The 18,266-nt window shown below is 49.3% G+C and overlaps 1 protein-coding gene across 2 annotated transcripts in view; it reads left to right on the top strand.

The window, feature by feature from the left end:
- Positions 1 to 18,266, top strand: part of ece2b (endothelin converting enzyme 2b) — a gene marked incomplete at both ends in the record, with an annotated part of 37,696 nt that overhangs the window by 12,760 nt on the left and 6,670 nt on the right. The window contains 9 exons of one of the 2 annotated variants that reach the window (XM_080547464.1): positions 288 to 363; positions 979 to 1,123; positions 1,622 to 1,837; positions 5,466 to 5,590; positions 6,585 to 6,731; positions 7,427 to 7,492; positions 15,245 to 15,433; positions 16,699 to 16,841; positions 18,036 to 18,150. In XM_080547464.1, coding sequence (XP_080403590.1) covers positions 288 to 363; positions 979 to 1,123; positions 1,622 to 1,837; positions 5,466 to 5,590; positions 6,585 to 6,731; positions 7,427 to 7,492; positions 15,245 to 15,433; positions 16,699 to 16,841; positions 18,036 to 18,150 — 1,222 coding nt within the window. Of the gene's footprint in view, positions 1 to 279; positions 364 to 978; positions 1,124 to 1,621; positions 1,838 to 5,465; positions 5,591 to 6,584; positions 6,732 to 7,426; positions 7,493 to 15,244; positions 15,434 to 16,698; positions 16,842 to 18,035; positions 18,151 to 18,266 lie in introns of both variants that reach the window. The other variant, XM_080547465.1, reaches the window with a different exon arrangement.

The following is an 18,266-nucleotide window of genomic DNA, read 5'->3' on the forward strand; positions in this document are numbered from 1 at the left end:
CCTGAGACTTCTACTGCCCCCCAGCACTGCATCTCCTGAAGACACCTGCTTTTCCCCTCTACTGCGTCCCCTAAAAACGTCTATTTGCCCCCCTTGTACTGTTTCTCTGTTTCTCCAGTGTTTAAATAAAATGTAAAAAAAAATGATTCACTTGCTTAGTCAAATGTATTGATTGTAAGTCGCTTTGGAATAAGGCGTCTGCTAAATGCCAAAAATGTAAATGTTCTCTGTCTCCTATCATTCACTTTGCTAACCGACTTCTTGCCCCCCGGCCTGCAGATGTCCAGCTACAAGCGTGAAACCTTTGAGGAGGAGGAGGCGGACATCCCAGCCGATGGCAGCATGTCACCTGACAGCGTGGAGGTCAGTCTGAGGTCGTTGGTTGAGGTAGCGGGGGGGCAGGGGGCAATCCAAACAAAGGAGGGGCTAAGACAAGTAGACCTATCCTTGAAGTTAATCTACTTAATATTATTGAACCTATCAAATATCCATATATTTATTTATTTTTGAATTAGCTGGGTAGCTAAATTGCATCAGCAGTCCCTGGGCAGGTTAAATCCACAGGGGAAATACGGCCTCAGATGTTATGAACAATTTAAAACAGAACTACAGGAAATAAAAACATCACACTTTATACTCAAGAAAACATTACATCAATATTACATCATAACAGTCGTTATGTATCAGTGTGTTGGTTTCAAACAAAGATGGATATAGCCTGCGAAGTTCAGTTGAAGTTCAGTTGCAGAACAATTTTTTGTTGGCACAGCCAAAATAAATGATTAAATAAATCGTTTAGAAGCTTTTCACCATCAGATATTAGAAAGTTGTTTGTCCGAGTTTTCTATTTTTGGGCGTGGCTTAGTGATAGGTCTATTGATATGTTGCATGATAATGATAAAGTTTGCATGTGAAAACAGTTGTTTGTATCTGTGGTACTTGTGGTTACGCCTGAGTCTGACCCGTTTCTTTCCACAGGTCGGGTTCCGGAAGGGCGGGATTCAACTCCTGGGTCCGTTCGGTAGGAGAACCCAGCTAGAGGTGGTTCTGTCTGGCCTGCTACTAGCCTCGCTCCTGGCCCTGTTTGTCTGTGCCTTCACCCTGGGCATGCACTACCACGGAGGTGAGCAACCTATCCTTCACACACACTCAAAGGAATGGACCTATCGCTAAGCCACGCCCCCTTTGAAAACTCGGACAAACCAACAACGCTCAAATTCTTCACTGACAGTGACTGACTGACCGACCGTGACTGAACGACATTCAATGACTTACAATGGCGGGAGTTCAAATTTCTGATTTCTGATTTACCACAGCAAGTAACAGGCATGTTATTTTTTAAAGATGACAAGAATATTTAGTCTAGAAGCTTTTCCCCATCAGATATTAGCGAGTTGTTTGTCAGAGTTTTCTGCCTGTAGCGACTTTTGCTGTGATATGATCATTTCTGAAAATTTCTATTTTGGGGGGCGTGGCTTAGTGATAGGTCTATTGATATGTTGCATGATAATGATAAAGTGTGCATGTGAAGACAAAATCATCAGCACTTTCGATCTAATCTGGCTCTAATAACCACTAGCATGAAGCATCATCGATTTTGGTTTTCATATGGTGATCCCAGACCCAGCACGGAGTCTGTGCCTGACTGAGGCCTGTATCACCGTTGCCAGTAAGATCGTAGAGGCGCTGGATCGCTCCGCCGACCCGTGCCAGGACTTCTATCAGTACGCCTGCGGAGGGTGGGTCCGCAAGAACCCGCTTCCTGACGGGCGGTCTCGCTGGAGCACCTTCAACAGCATCTGGGACCAGAACCAGGCCGTCCTCAAACACCTACTGGGTGAGTTAGAAACAAATGGTAAAACATGTTTAATGGACTGACTTATATAGCTATGCCTTTATCCAAAGCGCTTTACAACGGCCTCTCATTCACCCATTCACACACACATTCACATACCAATGGCGAGGTAGGCAAGCTGCCATGCAAGGCGCCGACCGGCCCGCTCACAATTAGGGAGCAATTTGGGGTTCAGTGTCTTGCCCAAGGACACTTCGACATGTAGCCAGCCAGGGCTCGAACCGCCGATTCTGCCAACCTTGCGATCATTAGACGGCGGTGCTGTGTGTCTTTTTATGCCAGTTGGTAGAAGTTGAGTGGGTACACCTTAGGTTGAAGTTGAGTGGGTACACCTTAGGCACCAGTGTAGATGAAGATATTCCTGCCTCCAGAGCAGGCAGAACCTAATGCTCTATTGGATGGTGAATTAAAGCTCTTCCTTAACACCAGAACAGCCATGAGGAAAGACAAATGTTATATCTTTGCACTCGATCAAATTTCAGGACCCTCCTTTCATGACTTTAACTAGATATGTGCGTTCTACCACCCAGTATCCTTACATTTTCAAAATCACATCAGGATAAGCTAGTATAAAGCTATTTTGCATTTTTTGCATGTTAGGAAGCAGGCTAATTTACAAGCGGCCAACTGGTGGTCGTTGTGTGTAAATAGCAGCTTGGCATTGTAAATAAAGAGATTGATTCAGGCAGCTAGTGCTGAGGCACAAACATGTACATTTTCAAGCCTGCAAACTGTGACACTTTAAAAAAATGTGAAAAAATACTTTCTTGTGCAATATGACAACCCTAGTTGACTATCTGTGCAGTATAGTACAGTGGATTGTGTACATAGCCTCTATTGATGTAAACCAGCTCTTTATCTTCTTGTGATTTTATGCATCTATGCTTTTTCAAAATGTGTTTCTTTTTCCTTTCTTAAACACCAGGGGAGCCTCCCCTCCTAAATTTCGTTGTTTGGTACCTGTACTGTAACAATGACAAATAAAGTCTATCTATCTATCTATCTATCTGATAAAGAGATTTGACCCCCCCCTAGGTAAAAGAGGCACGGCTGTTCTAGCGTTAATTTCTGTTTTTGCCTTACCACCCGAGACAAACCAAACACAACTAGATGAACTGTGTTATATATGATTGCATGTGGACAGTCTGCAGCTCCAGTTGTCCTCTCAGGGACTGAGACTGACCAGCCCGACTGTCTCTGCTGCTGCTGATCATGACGATTTACTGCCGGAATATTCCGTCTTTGAGTCACTTCATTTAATTAAACCCCCAAACCATCACCGTGAGATGGGCCAGGACCCTCAGACCTGCAGCTGAGAGCTGTCCTCTGAGGTCACCATGCCCATATTTATATATTTTATTGTTGACAATAACGGTGTGTGAGTTACAGCTTTGTATTCTGTATAATCCGTTTATCTGTTATCTGCAGTGGACATATTTCAGTGGTTGTGTGCGTTGCCGTGACAGCGGTACCTCGGAAAATGAAAACATGCAGCTGTGCAAGGACGAGACACTTGTGTCAGACTCTCCTTATCCTGGTTCTCCTTCTCGACACCTTTCTGTCTGTTCTATCCCCATGTTATTCTGCCACATCTCTCTCTGAGCCTGCTGTGTTTGCTGTTCCATCGATACGTATGAAGGCTGTTGGAGGTTACCGCAGTAGAGGGGTCAATGACGTGACGTACATATTTTTGTGTCATGTATATTATTTCCATTTAAAAATAGATTAATCAATTCAAGTCATATATGATTTTATTCTATACAACATGGTTAGTTTGAATGTATTGTCAGTACATTCTAATAATATGGATTACTTTGTGTTTTAGCATTTCAAACCCCCAAAATGTCAGGTGGCGCAACCGTCTCAACAAAGGAACAGATTAAGAACACTGTTAAAAGTGGTATTTTAATAATAATATATTCAATATAAAATACTGTGGCATGATTTTATGTTTGAAACCTTTCAAATAAACACACATTTACAAATAACAATAGTTTTAAAGCTATTGAGATAATTGAGGAACTTTTGTCCCGTAAAATGTTTTCCTCAAATGTCAGGGTGGCACAACCGTAAACATGGGACTTTTATTTTGAAATCAAGAGACTATTCCATCAGCCAAATGTTTCATCATCCAGACGACCCTGTCTGACATCTGTGGCTGAGTGAAAAGATTTGTAGAGCGCTCTCAAATATTGATAAAAATAGATAGTTTCACCTCAGAGGTAGGAGGGTATATTTTCCATGTCAGGTGGTACAACCAATGTAAAACTAGGAAAATGTTATTTTATCATAAAACTACTATTCTGTTTTAAAATGATTTGTATGATATTGCTAGCATAGGTCAAAGCTAATGCAGGTGTCCAAGTAGAAGCCTGTTTAATTTGAAATCAGTGGCAAAAGTCAGGTGGTGCAACCGGTATGTCAGTTGGCACAACCACAATTAATGCCACTATATGGAATAAATAATGTTATTTAAAGCTCCAAGATGCTCTAAAATGTGTATTTGTGTCTACTTAAATATATATGAACACTTTTAAACATTTCACGATTATAATGTCTTAAATTTTAATCATTTTAGATGCCACTATCAGTGAAGGAAAAAGCAGCCCAAAAACAATGATTATTATTTATTTATTTTGTCTAATAGATATAGATAGATATAGATAATAGATACATTACAAAGATTTCACTTAATAAATAAATAATAGGAAAATATAAATACTTTTACAAATAACATTTAAACAAATTAACAAATGCGTCATGTTTAAGCACATTGTCACATACTCAAAAATAAAAAAAATATGTATTTTGAACAAAGTTTAAAAAAAAAACTTTTTAGAAGCCTTATTCGTCATTGACCCAGAGGCAGTCAGTCAGGCGGGAGGGGAGGCTGTGTTGGGGGGCCCTCTCATGTGCAACAGGCTTCACATGGAGGTCCCCGTGTTATTTAACACACCGACACACACACACATTTCATAGTTTGTGTCCTTGGTTTGGGAGAGTGGGAATTATGATATCTCAAATGTCTGTATTGCATACCCTTTATACCTGTGTATTTGTACGTGTCATACTCAAGACTAGCATGCCAATGAAGCCAAACCAGAGGGAGTGAAGAATGGCAGCTAGAGAAAATAGATTTCTCTCAAGCATTATATATGATATTTAATGTCGGATTGCTGACATGATCTTCGATTTATAGATATATAACTGCTTTGGCCCTTTTATGCAGGTGTAGAAATACGCTGTTAGCAGGTGAATGATATCAGGTCTAAACGAGAGTTTTAACCAAAACAAGCAGACGAGCTCATATAATAACTCCTATTTTAGAAACTCTACACTGGTTTCAGATTATGTTCAGACCTTTTGCTAGCACATCAGCCCAATAGAGCTCTCAGGTCTTCTGACGCTGGTTTTCTCTGTGTACCACATGAACAGTACAAAAGAAGAGATTTGGTGAGGCTGCATTCTCATTTTATGCTCCAGATTGTGTCTCACAGCCCCTGTCATCTTACTGTACTGTCCTGTTCAGGTCTGTCTCTGCTCCACACGGCTCTCCTCACCCCTCTCCTCACCCCTCTCCTCCCCTCCCTCCCTGTGTGTTGTCTTCTAGAGAACGGCACGTTCAACTCCAGCAGCGAGGCAGAGAGGAAGACCCAGTTCTACTACCTGTCCTGTCTGAACGAGCAGCGCATTCAAGAGCTGGGAGCCCAGCCCCTCATTGACCTCATCACTAAGGTTACCTTCCCTACACACACACACACACACACACACACACACACACTCACACTCACACTCACACACACACACACACACACACACACACACACACACACACTCACACACACACACACACTCACACTCACACACACACACACACACACACACACACACACACACACACACACACACACACACACACACACAGGTCTCTGCCTGGTGAGAAGCAGCGTGAAGCACAGGGTCACCTGTCTGCTGTCTCGTCATTGGTAGACGGTAGATTTTGGGGAGATTGGTAATTTAAAATGTTTCGGTTGAAGACTTGGCATGATACATGTAGAATACTCAATGTACAGATACAGTAGGGAGAATACGTATTTCACCCCCTGCTGATTTTGGGAGTTTACCCCCTTACAAAGAAATGAACAGTCTATAATTGTAATGGTAGGTTCATTTTAAGAGTGAGACAGATTTTATTTTTTATTTTTTATTCCCCCCAAGTAAGTTTTTCTTTACACTTTCATGTGTCTAGGCTTTGGAAAAGTATCTTCTCATTCACCCCCTCTGACAGGCCACTATACTATTTGTCTGACTATATGCAATTGCAGTGTTGCAGATTTTCGAACTGAAATACTTCCCTTACACATGTCCTATCTCTGCCTCTGCGTTAGAGTCCCTCTGTTGTGTTTCAACTGCTCCTCCTGAGACATCCACTACCCCCCAGCACTGCGTCTCCTGAGACACCCGCTTTTCCCCTTTACTGTGTCCCCTATGACTTCTACTGCCCCCCTTGTACTGTCTCTCTGTTCTAATGTGTCTATATATATATATAAAAAAGAGACTATCACTGAGACTACCAATGGCCCCTGGCCTGAGCTAGATTACTCTTCCTGATAAGACTGGTGAATTGATGATTCACTTGCTTAGTCAAATGTATTGATTGTAAATCCCTTTGGAATAAGGCGTCTGCTAAATGCCAAACATGTAAATGTGAATGTTTCTGTGTTGGCAGAGCGGGGGTTGGAATATCACAGGGCCCTGGGAAAAGGACAACTTCATGGAGGTTCTGAAGACCGTGTCTGGGCCGTACCGAGCACAACCTTTCTTCACTATCGGGGTCAGTGTGGACCCCAAAAACTCCAACAGCAACGTCATCCAGGTGAGGGGTTCTTCTGCTGAAGACGTATGTATATTGGATGAATATAATGTGGAGAAAAGTATACTTGAAGTAGTTTACCACACTGGAGTTACAGTGTTAGCTAGCTACTAGCCCTGACTCGTTCCCATAGCAACACAGCTCTTAAGTCAAGCTTAGCCAGGGGGGAAGGAGGCTAACTTTCTAACCTCAAGATAAGTCAGGCTTGTTTTTTATGCAACAGGCAGTCTTAATTAGACTGGTCTAACCTGAGAATATAAGACTAGTCTAAGGCTTAGACCAGTCTTAATCTATGTTTATGAGAATATAAAACTAGTCTAAGGCTTAGACCAGTCTTAATCTATGTTTATGAGAATATAAAACTAGTCTAAGGCTTAGACCAGTCGTAATCTATGTTTATGAGAATATAAAACTAGTCTAAGGCTTAGACCAGTCTTAATCTATGTTTATGAGAATATAAAACTAGTCTAAGGCTTAGACCAGTCGTAATCTATGTTTATGAGAATATAAAACGAGTCTAAGGCTTAGACCAGTCTTAATCTATGTTTATGAGAATATAAAACTAGTCTAAGGCTTAGACCAGTCTTAATCTATGTTTATGCAACCGGCCCCTGGTTTCCCCGTTGACTCCATGTTTCAGAGAGATCATATGTATGTGGATTACAGCGTTTTGCTCCCCTGTCAATGTCTTCCACCAGGTGGACCAATCAGGGCTGTTCCTTCCCTCCAGGGACTATTACCTCAACAAGACAGCCAATGAGAAGGTGAGAGGGTCAAGGAGCCCAGTACTGTAGGTTCCCTCCTGAGATAGTGTTATGACACGGGGGCGAGGGAGCTCAAGGACACGACACCGGAGGCAGAATACAGTGTTAGCCCCGTAGGGTATTTATTTACAGTGCAGGTGGGTGGAAACACAGATGATGAGTCCGGAGGTTTCAGCCTGGCGGGCTGGGGGTTTCAACCTGGCGGGATGGCGGTAGTGGTTGGCATGGGCTGTGGAGGAACAGGAAAGCAGGGTAAGTCTCCACGGTAGGCCAGTACAGAAGATATCAATGAATCACAAGAATAGGCACAAGAGCAAAGTTCATAACTAATCACAGAGGATACTTGCCAGGTCATTCTTAGGGAAGAACTGACGATGAATGAAGGGAGTCCAGGGTAGATGTAGCCAGAGGGTTAATTGGGAGTGGAGACAGGTGTGTTGGTTTGACTGTGGCTGGATAACCCTCCAATCACCGGGAACGAGATTCACCTGCGGCGGAGAGCACGCTGTGCTCGAGTTGTAGGGGCAGGTGCTCGAGCTGTGGGGGCGGGGGAGGGCGTGTGTGACGGCCCAGCCGTAACAGGACCCCCCCCCGAGGGGGAGCCTCCTGGCGACCGGCCCGGAGCCTCCGGGTGGGCCCGATAGAAGTCCCTGAGGAGGACTGGGGACATGATCTGGGACCGGGGAATCCAGCTCCGTTCCTCTGGGCCATATCCTTCCCAGTCCACCAGGTACTGGAAACCCCGGCCACAGCGACGAGCCCTGAGGAGCCTCCTTACCGCCCACTGGGGGTGGCCATCCACCAACTGAGGAGGGGGCGGTGCAGGGGCTGGTGGCATCAGGTCGCTGGCGACATGGGGCTTAACCCGGGAGACGTGGAACACCGGGTGGATCCGACGGAGGGAGTGAGGGAGGGCCAGCCGGATGGCAGCGGGGTTGATGACCCGGTCGATGGCGTAGGGGCCGATGTACCTCGACGCCAACTTCCGGGAGGGGACATTGAGGGGGAGATCCGCCGTGGAGAGCCAGACCCTCTGGCCCACCTGGTACACCGGAGCTGGAGTGCGACGACGGTTGGCGCTTCGGGTAGTTCGGGCGGTGGCCCGAAGCAAGGCCGAGCGTACGGAGGTCCAGACCCGACGACAGCGAAGGAGGTGTGCCTGGACTGATGGTACCGACGCTTCGCCCTCCTGGGTAGAAAGCAGGGGTGGCTGGTACCCCAAGGAGCACTCGAAGGGGGACCGGCCGGTGGCTTCATTCACCATGGCGTTCAGAGAGTACTCCACCCAGGGTAGGTCCTTGCTCCAGGAGGATGGATGGAGGGAGGACATGCAGCGGAGCGCCGACTCCAGGCTCTGGTTGGCTCTCTCCGCCTGCCCATTGGTCTGAGGATGGTAGCCGGAGGAGAGGCTGGTCGTGGCCCCAATCCCAGAACAGAAGGCCTGCCACACCTTGGATGTGAACTGGGGGCCACGGTCGGAAACCACATCCTGGGGAAGCCCGTAAAGCCGGAAGACGTGGGTGGTGAGTAGCTCCGCCGTCTCCGCCGAGGTCGGTAGCTTTGCCAGAGCTACCAACCGCACGGACTTGGAGAAGCGGTCCACGATGGTGAGGATGACCGTGTTGCCTAGAGACGGGGGAAGGCCGGTCACGAAGTCCATGGCGAGGTGGGACCACGGTCGACCGGGCACGGGTAGAGGCCGCAGCAGTCCTGAAGGCGGCCGGTGGGATGCCTTGCTGCGAGCGCAGGTAGGGCAGGCCGAGACGAACTCCCTGACGTTCGCGGCCATGGTGGGCCACCAGAACCGCCGGCGCAGGAAGGACAGTGTGCGTAGGGCCCCAGGATGGCAGGCGAAGCGGCTGGCGTGGCCCCACTGCATCACCTTGGTCCTGACGGCGTCCGGGACGAAGAGACGGCCGGGGGACCCCGGTCGGGGATCTGGCTGGGTGCGCTGTGCAGCTCTGACCACCGCCTCGATCTCCAGGGTGACCACTCCAACGACCCGGGAGGATGGAACGATGGTGTCGGGAGTGGTGGGTTCCTCCTCTGCGGCATGGAGCCGAGAAAGGGAGTCAGCCTTGGCGTTCAGGGAGCCCGGACGGAACGTGAGGTGGAAGTTAAACCGCCCGAGGAACAGGGCCCAGCGTGCCTGACGGGAGTTCAACCGCCTGGCCGACTTGATGTAGGTTAGGTTCTTGTGGTCCAACCAGACGGTGAAGGGGTGCTCTGCGCCCTCCAGCCAGTGCCGCCACTCGTGGAACGCCTCCACCACCGCCAACAGCTCGCGGTTCCCGATGTCGTAGTTGGCCTCGGCGGAGGTATAACGGCGGGAGTAGAAGGCGCAGGGGTGCACGGTCTGGTCCTCCGATCGTTGAGAGAGCACGCCACCGACGCCCGTGTCTGAGGCGTCCACTTCCACAATGAAGGGCCTAGAGGGGTCTGGGTTGATTAGGACCGGCGCCGAGGTGAAGAGCCTCTTCAGGTCACTGAAGGCAGCGCTGGCTGCTGGTGTCCACGTGAACTGGCGCAGGGGGGAGGTGAGGGCAGTGAGGGGGGCGGCTACCCGGCTGAAGTCCCGGATGAATCGCCGGTAGAAGTTGGCAAAGCCGAGGAATGACTGCAGCTGTTTCCGGGTGGTAGGTTGGCCCCACTCGACGACGGCCCGAGTCTTCTTGGGGTCAGGGCGAGTCAACCCACCCTCCACGATGAGCCCCAGGAATTCCACAGAGTGAGTGTGGAACGAGCACTTCTCAGCCTTAATAAAAAGGCGATTCTCCAGTAGGCGCTGGAGGACTAGGCGGACATGTTGGACATGCTCCTCAGGGTTCCTGGAGAATACTAGGATGTCATCCAGGTAGAGGACGACAAAGATGTCCAGCATGTCCCTGAGGACGTCGTTCATGAGGGCCTGAAAGACGGAGGGGGCGTTAGTGAGACCAAAGGGCATGACAAGGTACTCATAGTGGCCACGGGGGGTCTTGAACGCCGTCTTCCACTCGTCACCCTCACGAATCCGGACCAGATGGTAGGCGTTCCGGAGGTCCAGCTTAGTGAAGATGGTGGCCCCAAGGAGGGGCTCAAAGTTGGAGCTCATGAGGGGGAGAGGATAGGTGTTCCGGACGGTGATGGCATTGAGCTCACGGTAGTCAATGCATGGCCTGAGGGTTCCATCCTTCTTCTTCACGAAGAAAAACCCCGCTGCCACCGGGGAGTGTGATGGACGGATGAGCCCCTCAGCCAGACAGTCGGAGATGTAGGTGTCCATGGCTGCCTTCTCCGGGGGGGCAAGGTTGTAGAGGCGACTGACCGGAAGTTTGTTGCCAGGGCGGAGCTCGACGGCACAGTCGTAGGGCCGGTGAGGCGGCAGGGTGCGAGCACGCTCCTTGCTGAAGGCCTCTCCGAGGTCGTGGTAGACCTCTGGGATGGAGGAGAGGTCAGGGGGAGCCGGAGGCGGTCGCAGAGGCGATGTGGGGGTATGGGCGGCACGGAGGCACCGGGCGTAGCATGCGGTACTCCAGCTCAGGATACGTCCCTCACCATAGCTGACATGGGGAATGTGGAGCTCGAGCCACGGTCGTCCCAGGATGAGCGGGGACTGGGGGGTCTTGAGGATGTAAAACCGGATCTCCTCCACATGGTTCCCAGAGACGGTCAAGGAGAGGGGTGTAGAGCGGTGGGTGAGAGGCCCCAGGCTGTGTCCGTCTAGGGCTGAGACGGAGAGGGGGGTCTCGAGGGCAACGAGGGGAACGGCAGCTGAGCGGGCCAGCTGGGCGTCCATAAAGTTCTCGTCTGCTCCCGAGTCAATAATGGCCTCGACCGTGAGGTTCTGCCCCTGCCAGGAGAGGGTGACAGAGAACCTGGCTGGGCTGGTGGTAGGTGGGGATTGAGAGACACGGCTCACCCGGATTCCCCCTTCGGGTGAGCCTGCCCTTTTGATAGGGACGGGCAGGTGTCACGGAGGTGTCCCTTCTCTCCACAGTAGAGGCACAGGCCCTGGGCCCTTCTCCTCTCCTTCTCCGCCGTGGTGAGGCGGGCTCGACCAAGCTGCATCGGCTCCTCGCCAGTGCATGGGGTGTAGGTCGACTCCCGTGCGGAGGAGGGGTTGGCTGTGACGATAGGGTCCTGGGGGCGTGGCGAGCTGGTCTGGTAGCGCCCTCTCTCTCTCCGACGCTCCCGGGAGCGCTCGTCAACGTCGATGGCTAGGGCCACTAGTTCGTCCAGGGCGGCGGGTCTGTCCCGGACGAGCTCGTCCTTGATGGCCTCACTCAGCCCCTGGCGGAAAGCAGATCGCAGTGCCCTGTCATTCCATCCGCTTCCGGCTGCCAGGGTGCGAAACTCGGTAGAGTAGGCCGCCGCGGTCCGGTTCCCCTGGTGGAGTGACATCAGTCGCGCCCCGTCCTCCTGTCCTGCAGTGGGGTGGTCGAAAACCCTCTTGAACTCCGTGAGGAAGGTAGCGTAGTCACCGAACAGGTCAGGGCGGGCGCAGAGGGTGGCCTGGACCCAATTCAGGGCGTCGCCGGTGGTGAGGTTGGTGATGAACGCCACCCGGGCTGCCGGCGACCAGAACTGGCTGGGCTGATGCGAGAACACCAACTCGCACTGGAGGATGAAGCCTCGGAACTGGGCGAAGGCTCCGTCGAAGGGGCGGGGGCTGGCTAGGTGGGGCTCCCGTGGCTGTCCAGTAGGTGGTGCCGGTAGCTGGGCAGGGTCAGGGAGAGCAGGGGGGGGGGCAAAGGCTGCGAGCGCGGCCACCTGTGCTGTAAGCGCTTGGGTCGTAGAGATGAGGTGCTGCATCTGGGTGGCGCGGTGCTCCTGGTTAGCCTCCTGGGTTGTCATGCGAGTGTTCAGGGCTTGGCACGCTGTAGCGGCCGCCTGGAGGAGGTGAGTGTGTTCAGCGAGGATCTGGATAGCCGTCGGACCGGATCCAGGGGTGGGAGATGGTGCCCGGTCCTTCGTGTCGTCTGAGCCCAATTGCATGGTCAGTTCTTCTGTTATGACACGGGGGCGAGGGAGCTCAAGGACACGACACCGGAGGCAGAATACAGTGTTAGCCCCGTAGGGTATTTATTTACAGTGCAGGTGGGTGGAAACACAGATGATGAGTCCGGAGGTTTCAGCCTGGCGGGCTGGGGGTTTCAACCTGGCGGGATGGCGGTAGTGGTTGGCATGGGCTGTGGAGGAACAGGAAAGCAGGGTAAGTCTCCACGGTAGGCCAGTACAGAAGATATCAATGAATCACAAGAATAGGCACAAGAGCAAAGTTCATAACTAATCACAGAGGATACTTGCCAGGTCATTCTTAGGGAAGAACTGACGATGAATGAAGGGAGTCCAGGGTAGATGTAGCCAGAGGGTTAATTGGGAGTGGAGACAGGTGTGTTGGTTTGACTGTGGCTGGATAACCCTCCAATCACCGGGAACGAGATTCACCTGCGGCGGAGAGCACGCTGTGCTCGAGTTGTAGGGGCGGGTGCTCGAGCTGTGGGGGCGGGGGAGGGCGTGTGTGACGGCCCAGCCGTAACAGATAGTGCATACCGTATTTTCCGGACTATAAGTCGCTCCGGAGTATAAGTCTCATCAGCCAAAAAATGCGCCATGAAGAGGAAAAAAAACATATATAAGTCGCACTGGACTATAAGTCTTAAAATGTATTTCACAAAATCCAAGACCAAGAACAGACATTTAATCTGGAAAGGCAAGTTATTAAACTACACAATAGCACACAGAACAACAGGCTGAATAGGTGTCCGGTATGTTAACGTAACACATTAACAGTTATTCAGCTACACAATAGCATAAAGAACATACCTGGGAGGCTGAATAGGCTAAATTAACATAACAAGCCAGCGAGTCCAACAAGCAAGTTACCAGTAATCAAGTTCACCAAGCTCCCGATCTCATTCCACATCACTGAATATGATATATGAATATGAATATGAATGTGATATATTAATATGAATATGAATATGATATATACGTGAATATGATATATAAGTGAATTTGATATATAAGTCGCACCTGACTATAAGTCGCAGGACCAGCCAAACTATGAAAAAAAGTGTGACTTATAGTCCGGAAATAACGGTAGTTGTCGATATCAGATGCTGTTACAAACAATGTTATAAACCTGTTGCTGCTCCATGTAGTACTATATCCTGTGCTTTACCAGGTGTTTTACCTGTTTCATCTCCTGTGTGTCGGTCAGTGTCATGTGACTGTTTTTCCACACATTTTTTACATTTACATTTTTGGCATTTAGCAGACACCTTATTCCTAAGTGACTTACAATCAATACATTTGACTAAGCAAGTGAATCATCAATTCACCAGTTGCAGCAGGAAGAGTAATCCAGCTCAGGCCAGGGGCCACTGGCAGTCTCTGTGATAGAAGAAGAAAGAAAGAAATATATATTTATTTATTTATTTATTTTAAATGATTAGACACTGGAGCAAGGGGGGTAGTAGATGTCTTAGGAGACACAGTGCTGGGGGTAGTAGATGTCTTAGGAGACACAGTGCTGGGGGTAGTAGATGTCTCAGGAGGGACAGTGCTGGGGGTAGTAGATGTCTCAGGAGGGACAGTGCTGGGGGTAGTAGATGTCTCAGGAGGGACAGTGCTGGGGGGTTAGTAGATGTCTCAGGAGACACAGTGCTGGGGGTAGTAGATGTCTCAGGAGGGACAGTGCTGGGGGGTTAGTAGATGTCTCAGGAGACACAGTGCTGGGGGTAGTAGATGTCTCAGGAGGGACAGTGCTGGGGGGTAGTAGATGTCTCAGGAGGGACAGTGCTGGGGGGTAGTAGATGTCTCAGGAGGGACAGTGCTGGGGGGTTAGTAGATGTCTCAGGAGGGACAGTGCTGGGGGGTAGTAGATGTCTCAGGAGGGACAGTGCTGGGGGGTTAGTAGATGTCTCAGGAGGGACAGTGCTGGGGGGTAGTAGATGTCTCAGGAGGGACAGTGCTGGGGGGTAGTAGATGTCTCAGGAGGGACAGTGCTGGGGGGTAGTAGATGTCTCAGGAGGGACAGTGCTGGGGGGTAGTAGATGTCTCAGGAGGGACAGTGCTGGGGGGTAGTAGATGTCTCAGGAGGGACAGTGCTGGGGGGTAGTAGATGTCTCAGGAGGGACAGTGCTGGGGGGTAGTAGATGTCTCAGGAGGGACAGTGCTGGGGGGTAGTAGATGTCTCAGGAGGGACAGTGCTGGGGGGTAGTAGATGTCTCAGGAGGGACAGTGCTGGGGGTAGTAGATGTCTCAGGAGGGACAGTGCTGGGGGGTAGTAGATGTCTCAGGAGGGACAGTGCTGGGGGGGTAGTAGATGTCTCAGGAGGGACAGTGCTGGGGGGTAGTAGATGTCTCAGGAGGGACAGTGCTGGGGGGTAGTAGATGTCTCAGGAGGGACAGTGCTGGGGGGTAGTAGATGTCTCAGGAGGGACAGTGCTGGGGGGTAGTAGATGTCTCAGGAGGGACAGTGCTGGGGGGTAGTAGATGTCTCAAGAGGGACAGTGCTGGGGGGTAGTAGATGTCTCAGGAGGGACAGTGCTGGGGGGTAGTAGATGTCTCAGGAGGGACAGTGCTGGCGGGTAGTAGATGTCTCAGGAGGGACAGTGCTGGGGGGTAGTAGATGTCTCAGGAGGGACAGTGCTGGGGGGTAGTAGATGTCTCAGGAGGGACAGTGCTCCCCAGCGGGGAGCCAGGGTAGTGAAGAGACGTGACCTGGCCCAGTAGTGACGTCTTCCCTGTCCCGTCTGCCCCCAGGTTCTGAAGGCGTACCAGGAGTACATGGTGGAGCTGGGTCTGCTGCTGGGCGGGGATAAGAACAGCACGCAGGGCCAGATGCAGCAGATCCTGGACTTTGAGACGGCGCTGGCCAACATCACCGTCCCACAGGACGAACGCCGGGACGAGGAGAAGATCTACCACAAGATGACCATCGCTGAACTGCAGGTGTGAGAGACAGACAGACAGACAGACAGACAGACAGACAGACAGACAGACAGACAGACAGAAGCCTTAATTAAGCGTTATGGAACGAGAAGCCGTGCTATATCATGGATATCGTATATAACGGCTGGAACGCAAACTGACCAATAGAGACAATGAACCGGATCTATCCGTTGTCTAATAGAGATTCAGACACAGACCCAATGTCACTGGAATTACTTTGAATCAAGTCAATCTTGCATCTTCTTAATAATTCCCCACGACAGGTGTCCAAACATGCCTTTCTTCTCCTCAGTATCTTCTCCCCCTGGCTGAAACGCTCTGTATCTCTCTCCTTTTGTTTGTGAATTCTCTAGTGGTTGCTACAGTGACGGTTGTCAAGAGCCGTTGCTAGGTCCTTTTATCTCTCTGGCAGCAACAGAACTGTACGGGGAGAGGGTGAAGGGAATGCAAGTAGAGGATACTCTATTCATTATTGACAATAGAGGCGGTTCTCTGTTATAATATTGTCTCCTACATGGAAACTGTTGCATGGATCTAAATCTGGGCATTGTTTTTGTCCTACTGAAATGTGTATTCAGATTCAGATAACGTTTATTGCCATTATGCATACACATATAGGAATTTGCTTTGGCATTACAGTAAGTGCGTTTATACTTTTTTTTCACGTCTATACATGAACAAAAACAAATGCAAAAAGCAGGACAACACAGGACAGACAACAGTGCATTGGATAGTGCTACATACAGTATATAAAAGTGCAGTGTATGCAATGTAGCAACCATTCTACTGGTGTGGATGTCAGGGAAGAGCAGTGTATCATGATCACACCCATGGGAGCCAATGACGTCCTTGAGGCTCATTCAATAATGAACAAGGGTGTATATGGGCCAAGCCTCTTAACACTTAACAGCCGTGAGGGGGGTAGGAGGGGTCATTTGTGGTCATTTGTGAGTAAAAATGAGAGTTATATCTTTGCACTCGATCAAATTTCAGGACCCTCCTTTCATGACTTTTCCTAGATATGTGCGTTCTACCACCCAGTATCCTTACATTTTCAAAATCACATCAGGATAAGCTAGTATAAAGCTATTTTGCTGTTTTTCTGTGTAGGAAGCAGGCTAGTTTACAGTACAAGCGGCCAACTAGTGGTCGTTGTGTGTAAATAGCAGCTTGAGCATTGTAAAGAGGCGGTTCTTTTAGTAGGTAAAAAAGGCACGGCTGTTCTAGTGGATCATTTTGACTCCCCTGTCTTCTCCTCCTGCTAGCTACTGGCCCCGTCGGTGGACTGGCTGGACTACCTGACGTCGGCGCTGTCCCCTCTGGACCTGAACGACACAGAGCCTGTGGTGGTCTATGCCAAGGAGTACCTGCAGCAGGTCTCTGACCTCATCAACAAAACAGACCACAGGTCAGGCCTGGGCATGTCCGCTGTATCCTCACATAACACCTGTACGTCTTAACACCTGTACACATAACACCTGTACACATAACACCTGTACGTCTTAACACCTGTACGACTTAACACCTGTACACTTAACACCTGTACACATAACACCTGTACACTTAACACCTGTACACATAACACCTGTACGTCTTAACACCTGTACGTCTTAACACCTGTACGACTTAACACCTGTACACTTAACACCTGTACACATAACACCTGTACACATAACACCTGTACGTCTTAACCGGTTGGACTGCAAGTGCCTTGTAACCAGGGGTGCAAACTTGTCACCTTTCTGCTAAATTAGCCGTTTTTACCTCAAAATAGGTAATTCATGTGAATCGTGTAGATCTGCAAAAAATGTTTTTATTTCTCATCCAAGTCACATGATGCGCGAGCTAACTAATCTTCCTGTCTGCTAAACTCCACTGCTGTTGAAATAACGTTTAGCTTCAGGGCGCTAGATACAATTCCAGACAGCGTGGTGAAACACAGTCACAGTAAACTGTTTTCAAAGTGATTCTGCAGGTGTTAAGGTCAGGGCCGCTACTTACACGTGCATCATTGTTAGACCACCGTTAGTGCAACAGGGCGTTTACTGTCGCTCTTTGTTTTTATTGGGTTTCAGCATATACATGGACAGAACATCATATCTACATATTGAATGGTAAAACAAAGGGTAAAGAAACATAGCATAACCCCTAAACAGAGGGGTAAAAAAGTGAAAAGGAAAGGAAAAAAAGTAAGAAAAAAAAGAAAATAAGAAGAAATAAGAAGTCCGGAGGTGTTTCAATAAACATGTTACTGGTCATATATTCTGAATGGGTATTAAATTAGAACGTGTCACGTTTCATACAAATGTTACAATTTTCCGAGTATTTTTCAAATATATTGATTTTGAGTCTTAAAAGGTATGTCATATTTTCCATAACAAAAATGTCTTGGACAATTTCCAGCCACTGTTCCTGTTTTGGGGGGTTAATATTAAGCCAGTTTCTGGTAATAGCTTTTTTACTTGCTGCAAGTAAAACTTTAGTCAGGTAGACGTCTTCCCTCATTACAACATCAGCAATGTTCCCCAGATACATCACATGGCAGGTGTTTGGGATTTCATAGCTCTTTGTTGCTCATCACCCAACTCGTCCTTTCCCCTAGTCTGCTGAATAACTACATGATGTGGAACCTGGTGCAGAAAGGAGCGTCCAGTCTGGACCAGCGCTTTGAGAACGCCCAGGACAAGCTGCTGGAGAGCCTATATGGCACCAAGAAGGTAAGCTGCCACATGTCAAAGTGTCCTTGGGCAAGACACTGAACCCCACATTGCTCCCAGTGAGCGGGCCGGCGCCTTGCATGGTAGCTTGCCGCCATTGAATGAATGAATGAATG

This window comes from Nansenia antarctica (genome assembly GCF_963989245.1).
Source record: "Nansenia antarctica genome assembly, chromosome: 17".
Lineage (NCBI taxonomy): Eukaryota > Metazoa > Chordata > Actinopteri > Argentiniformes > Microstomatidae > Nansenia > Nansenia antarctica.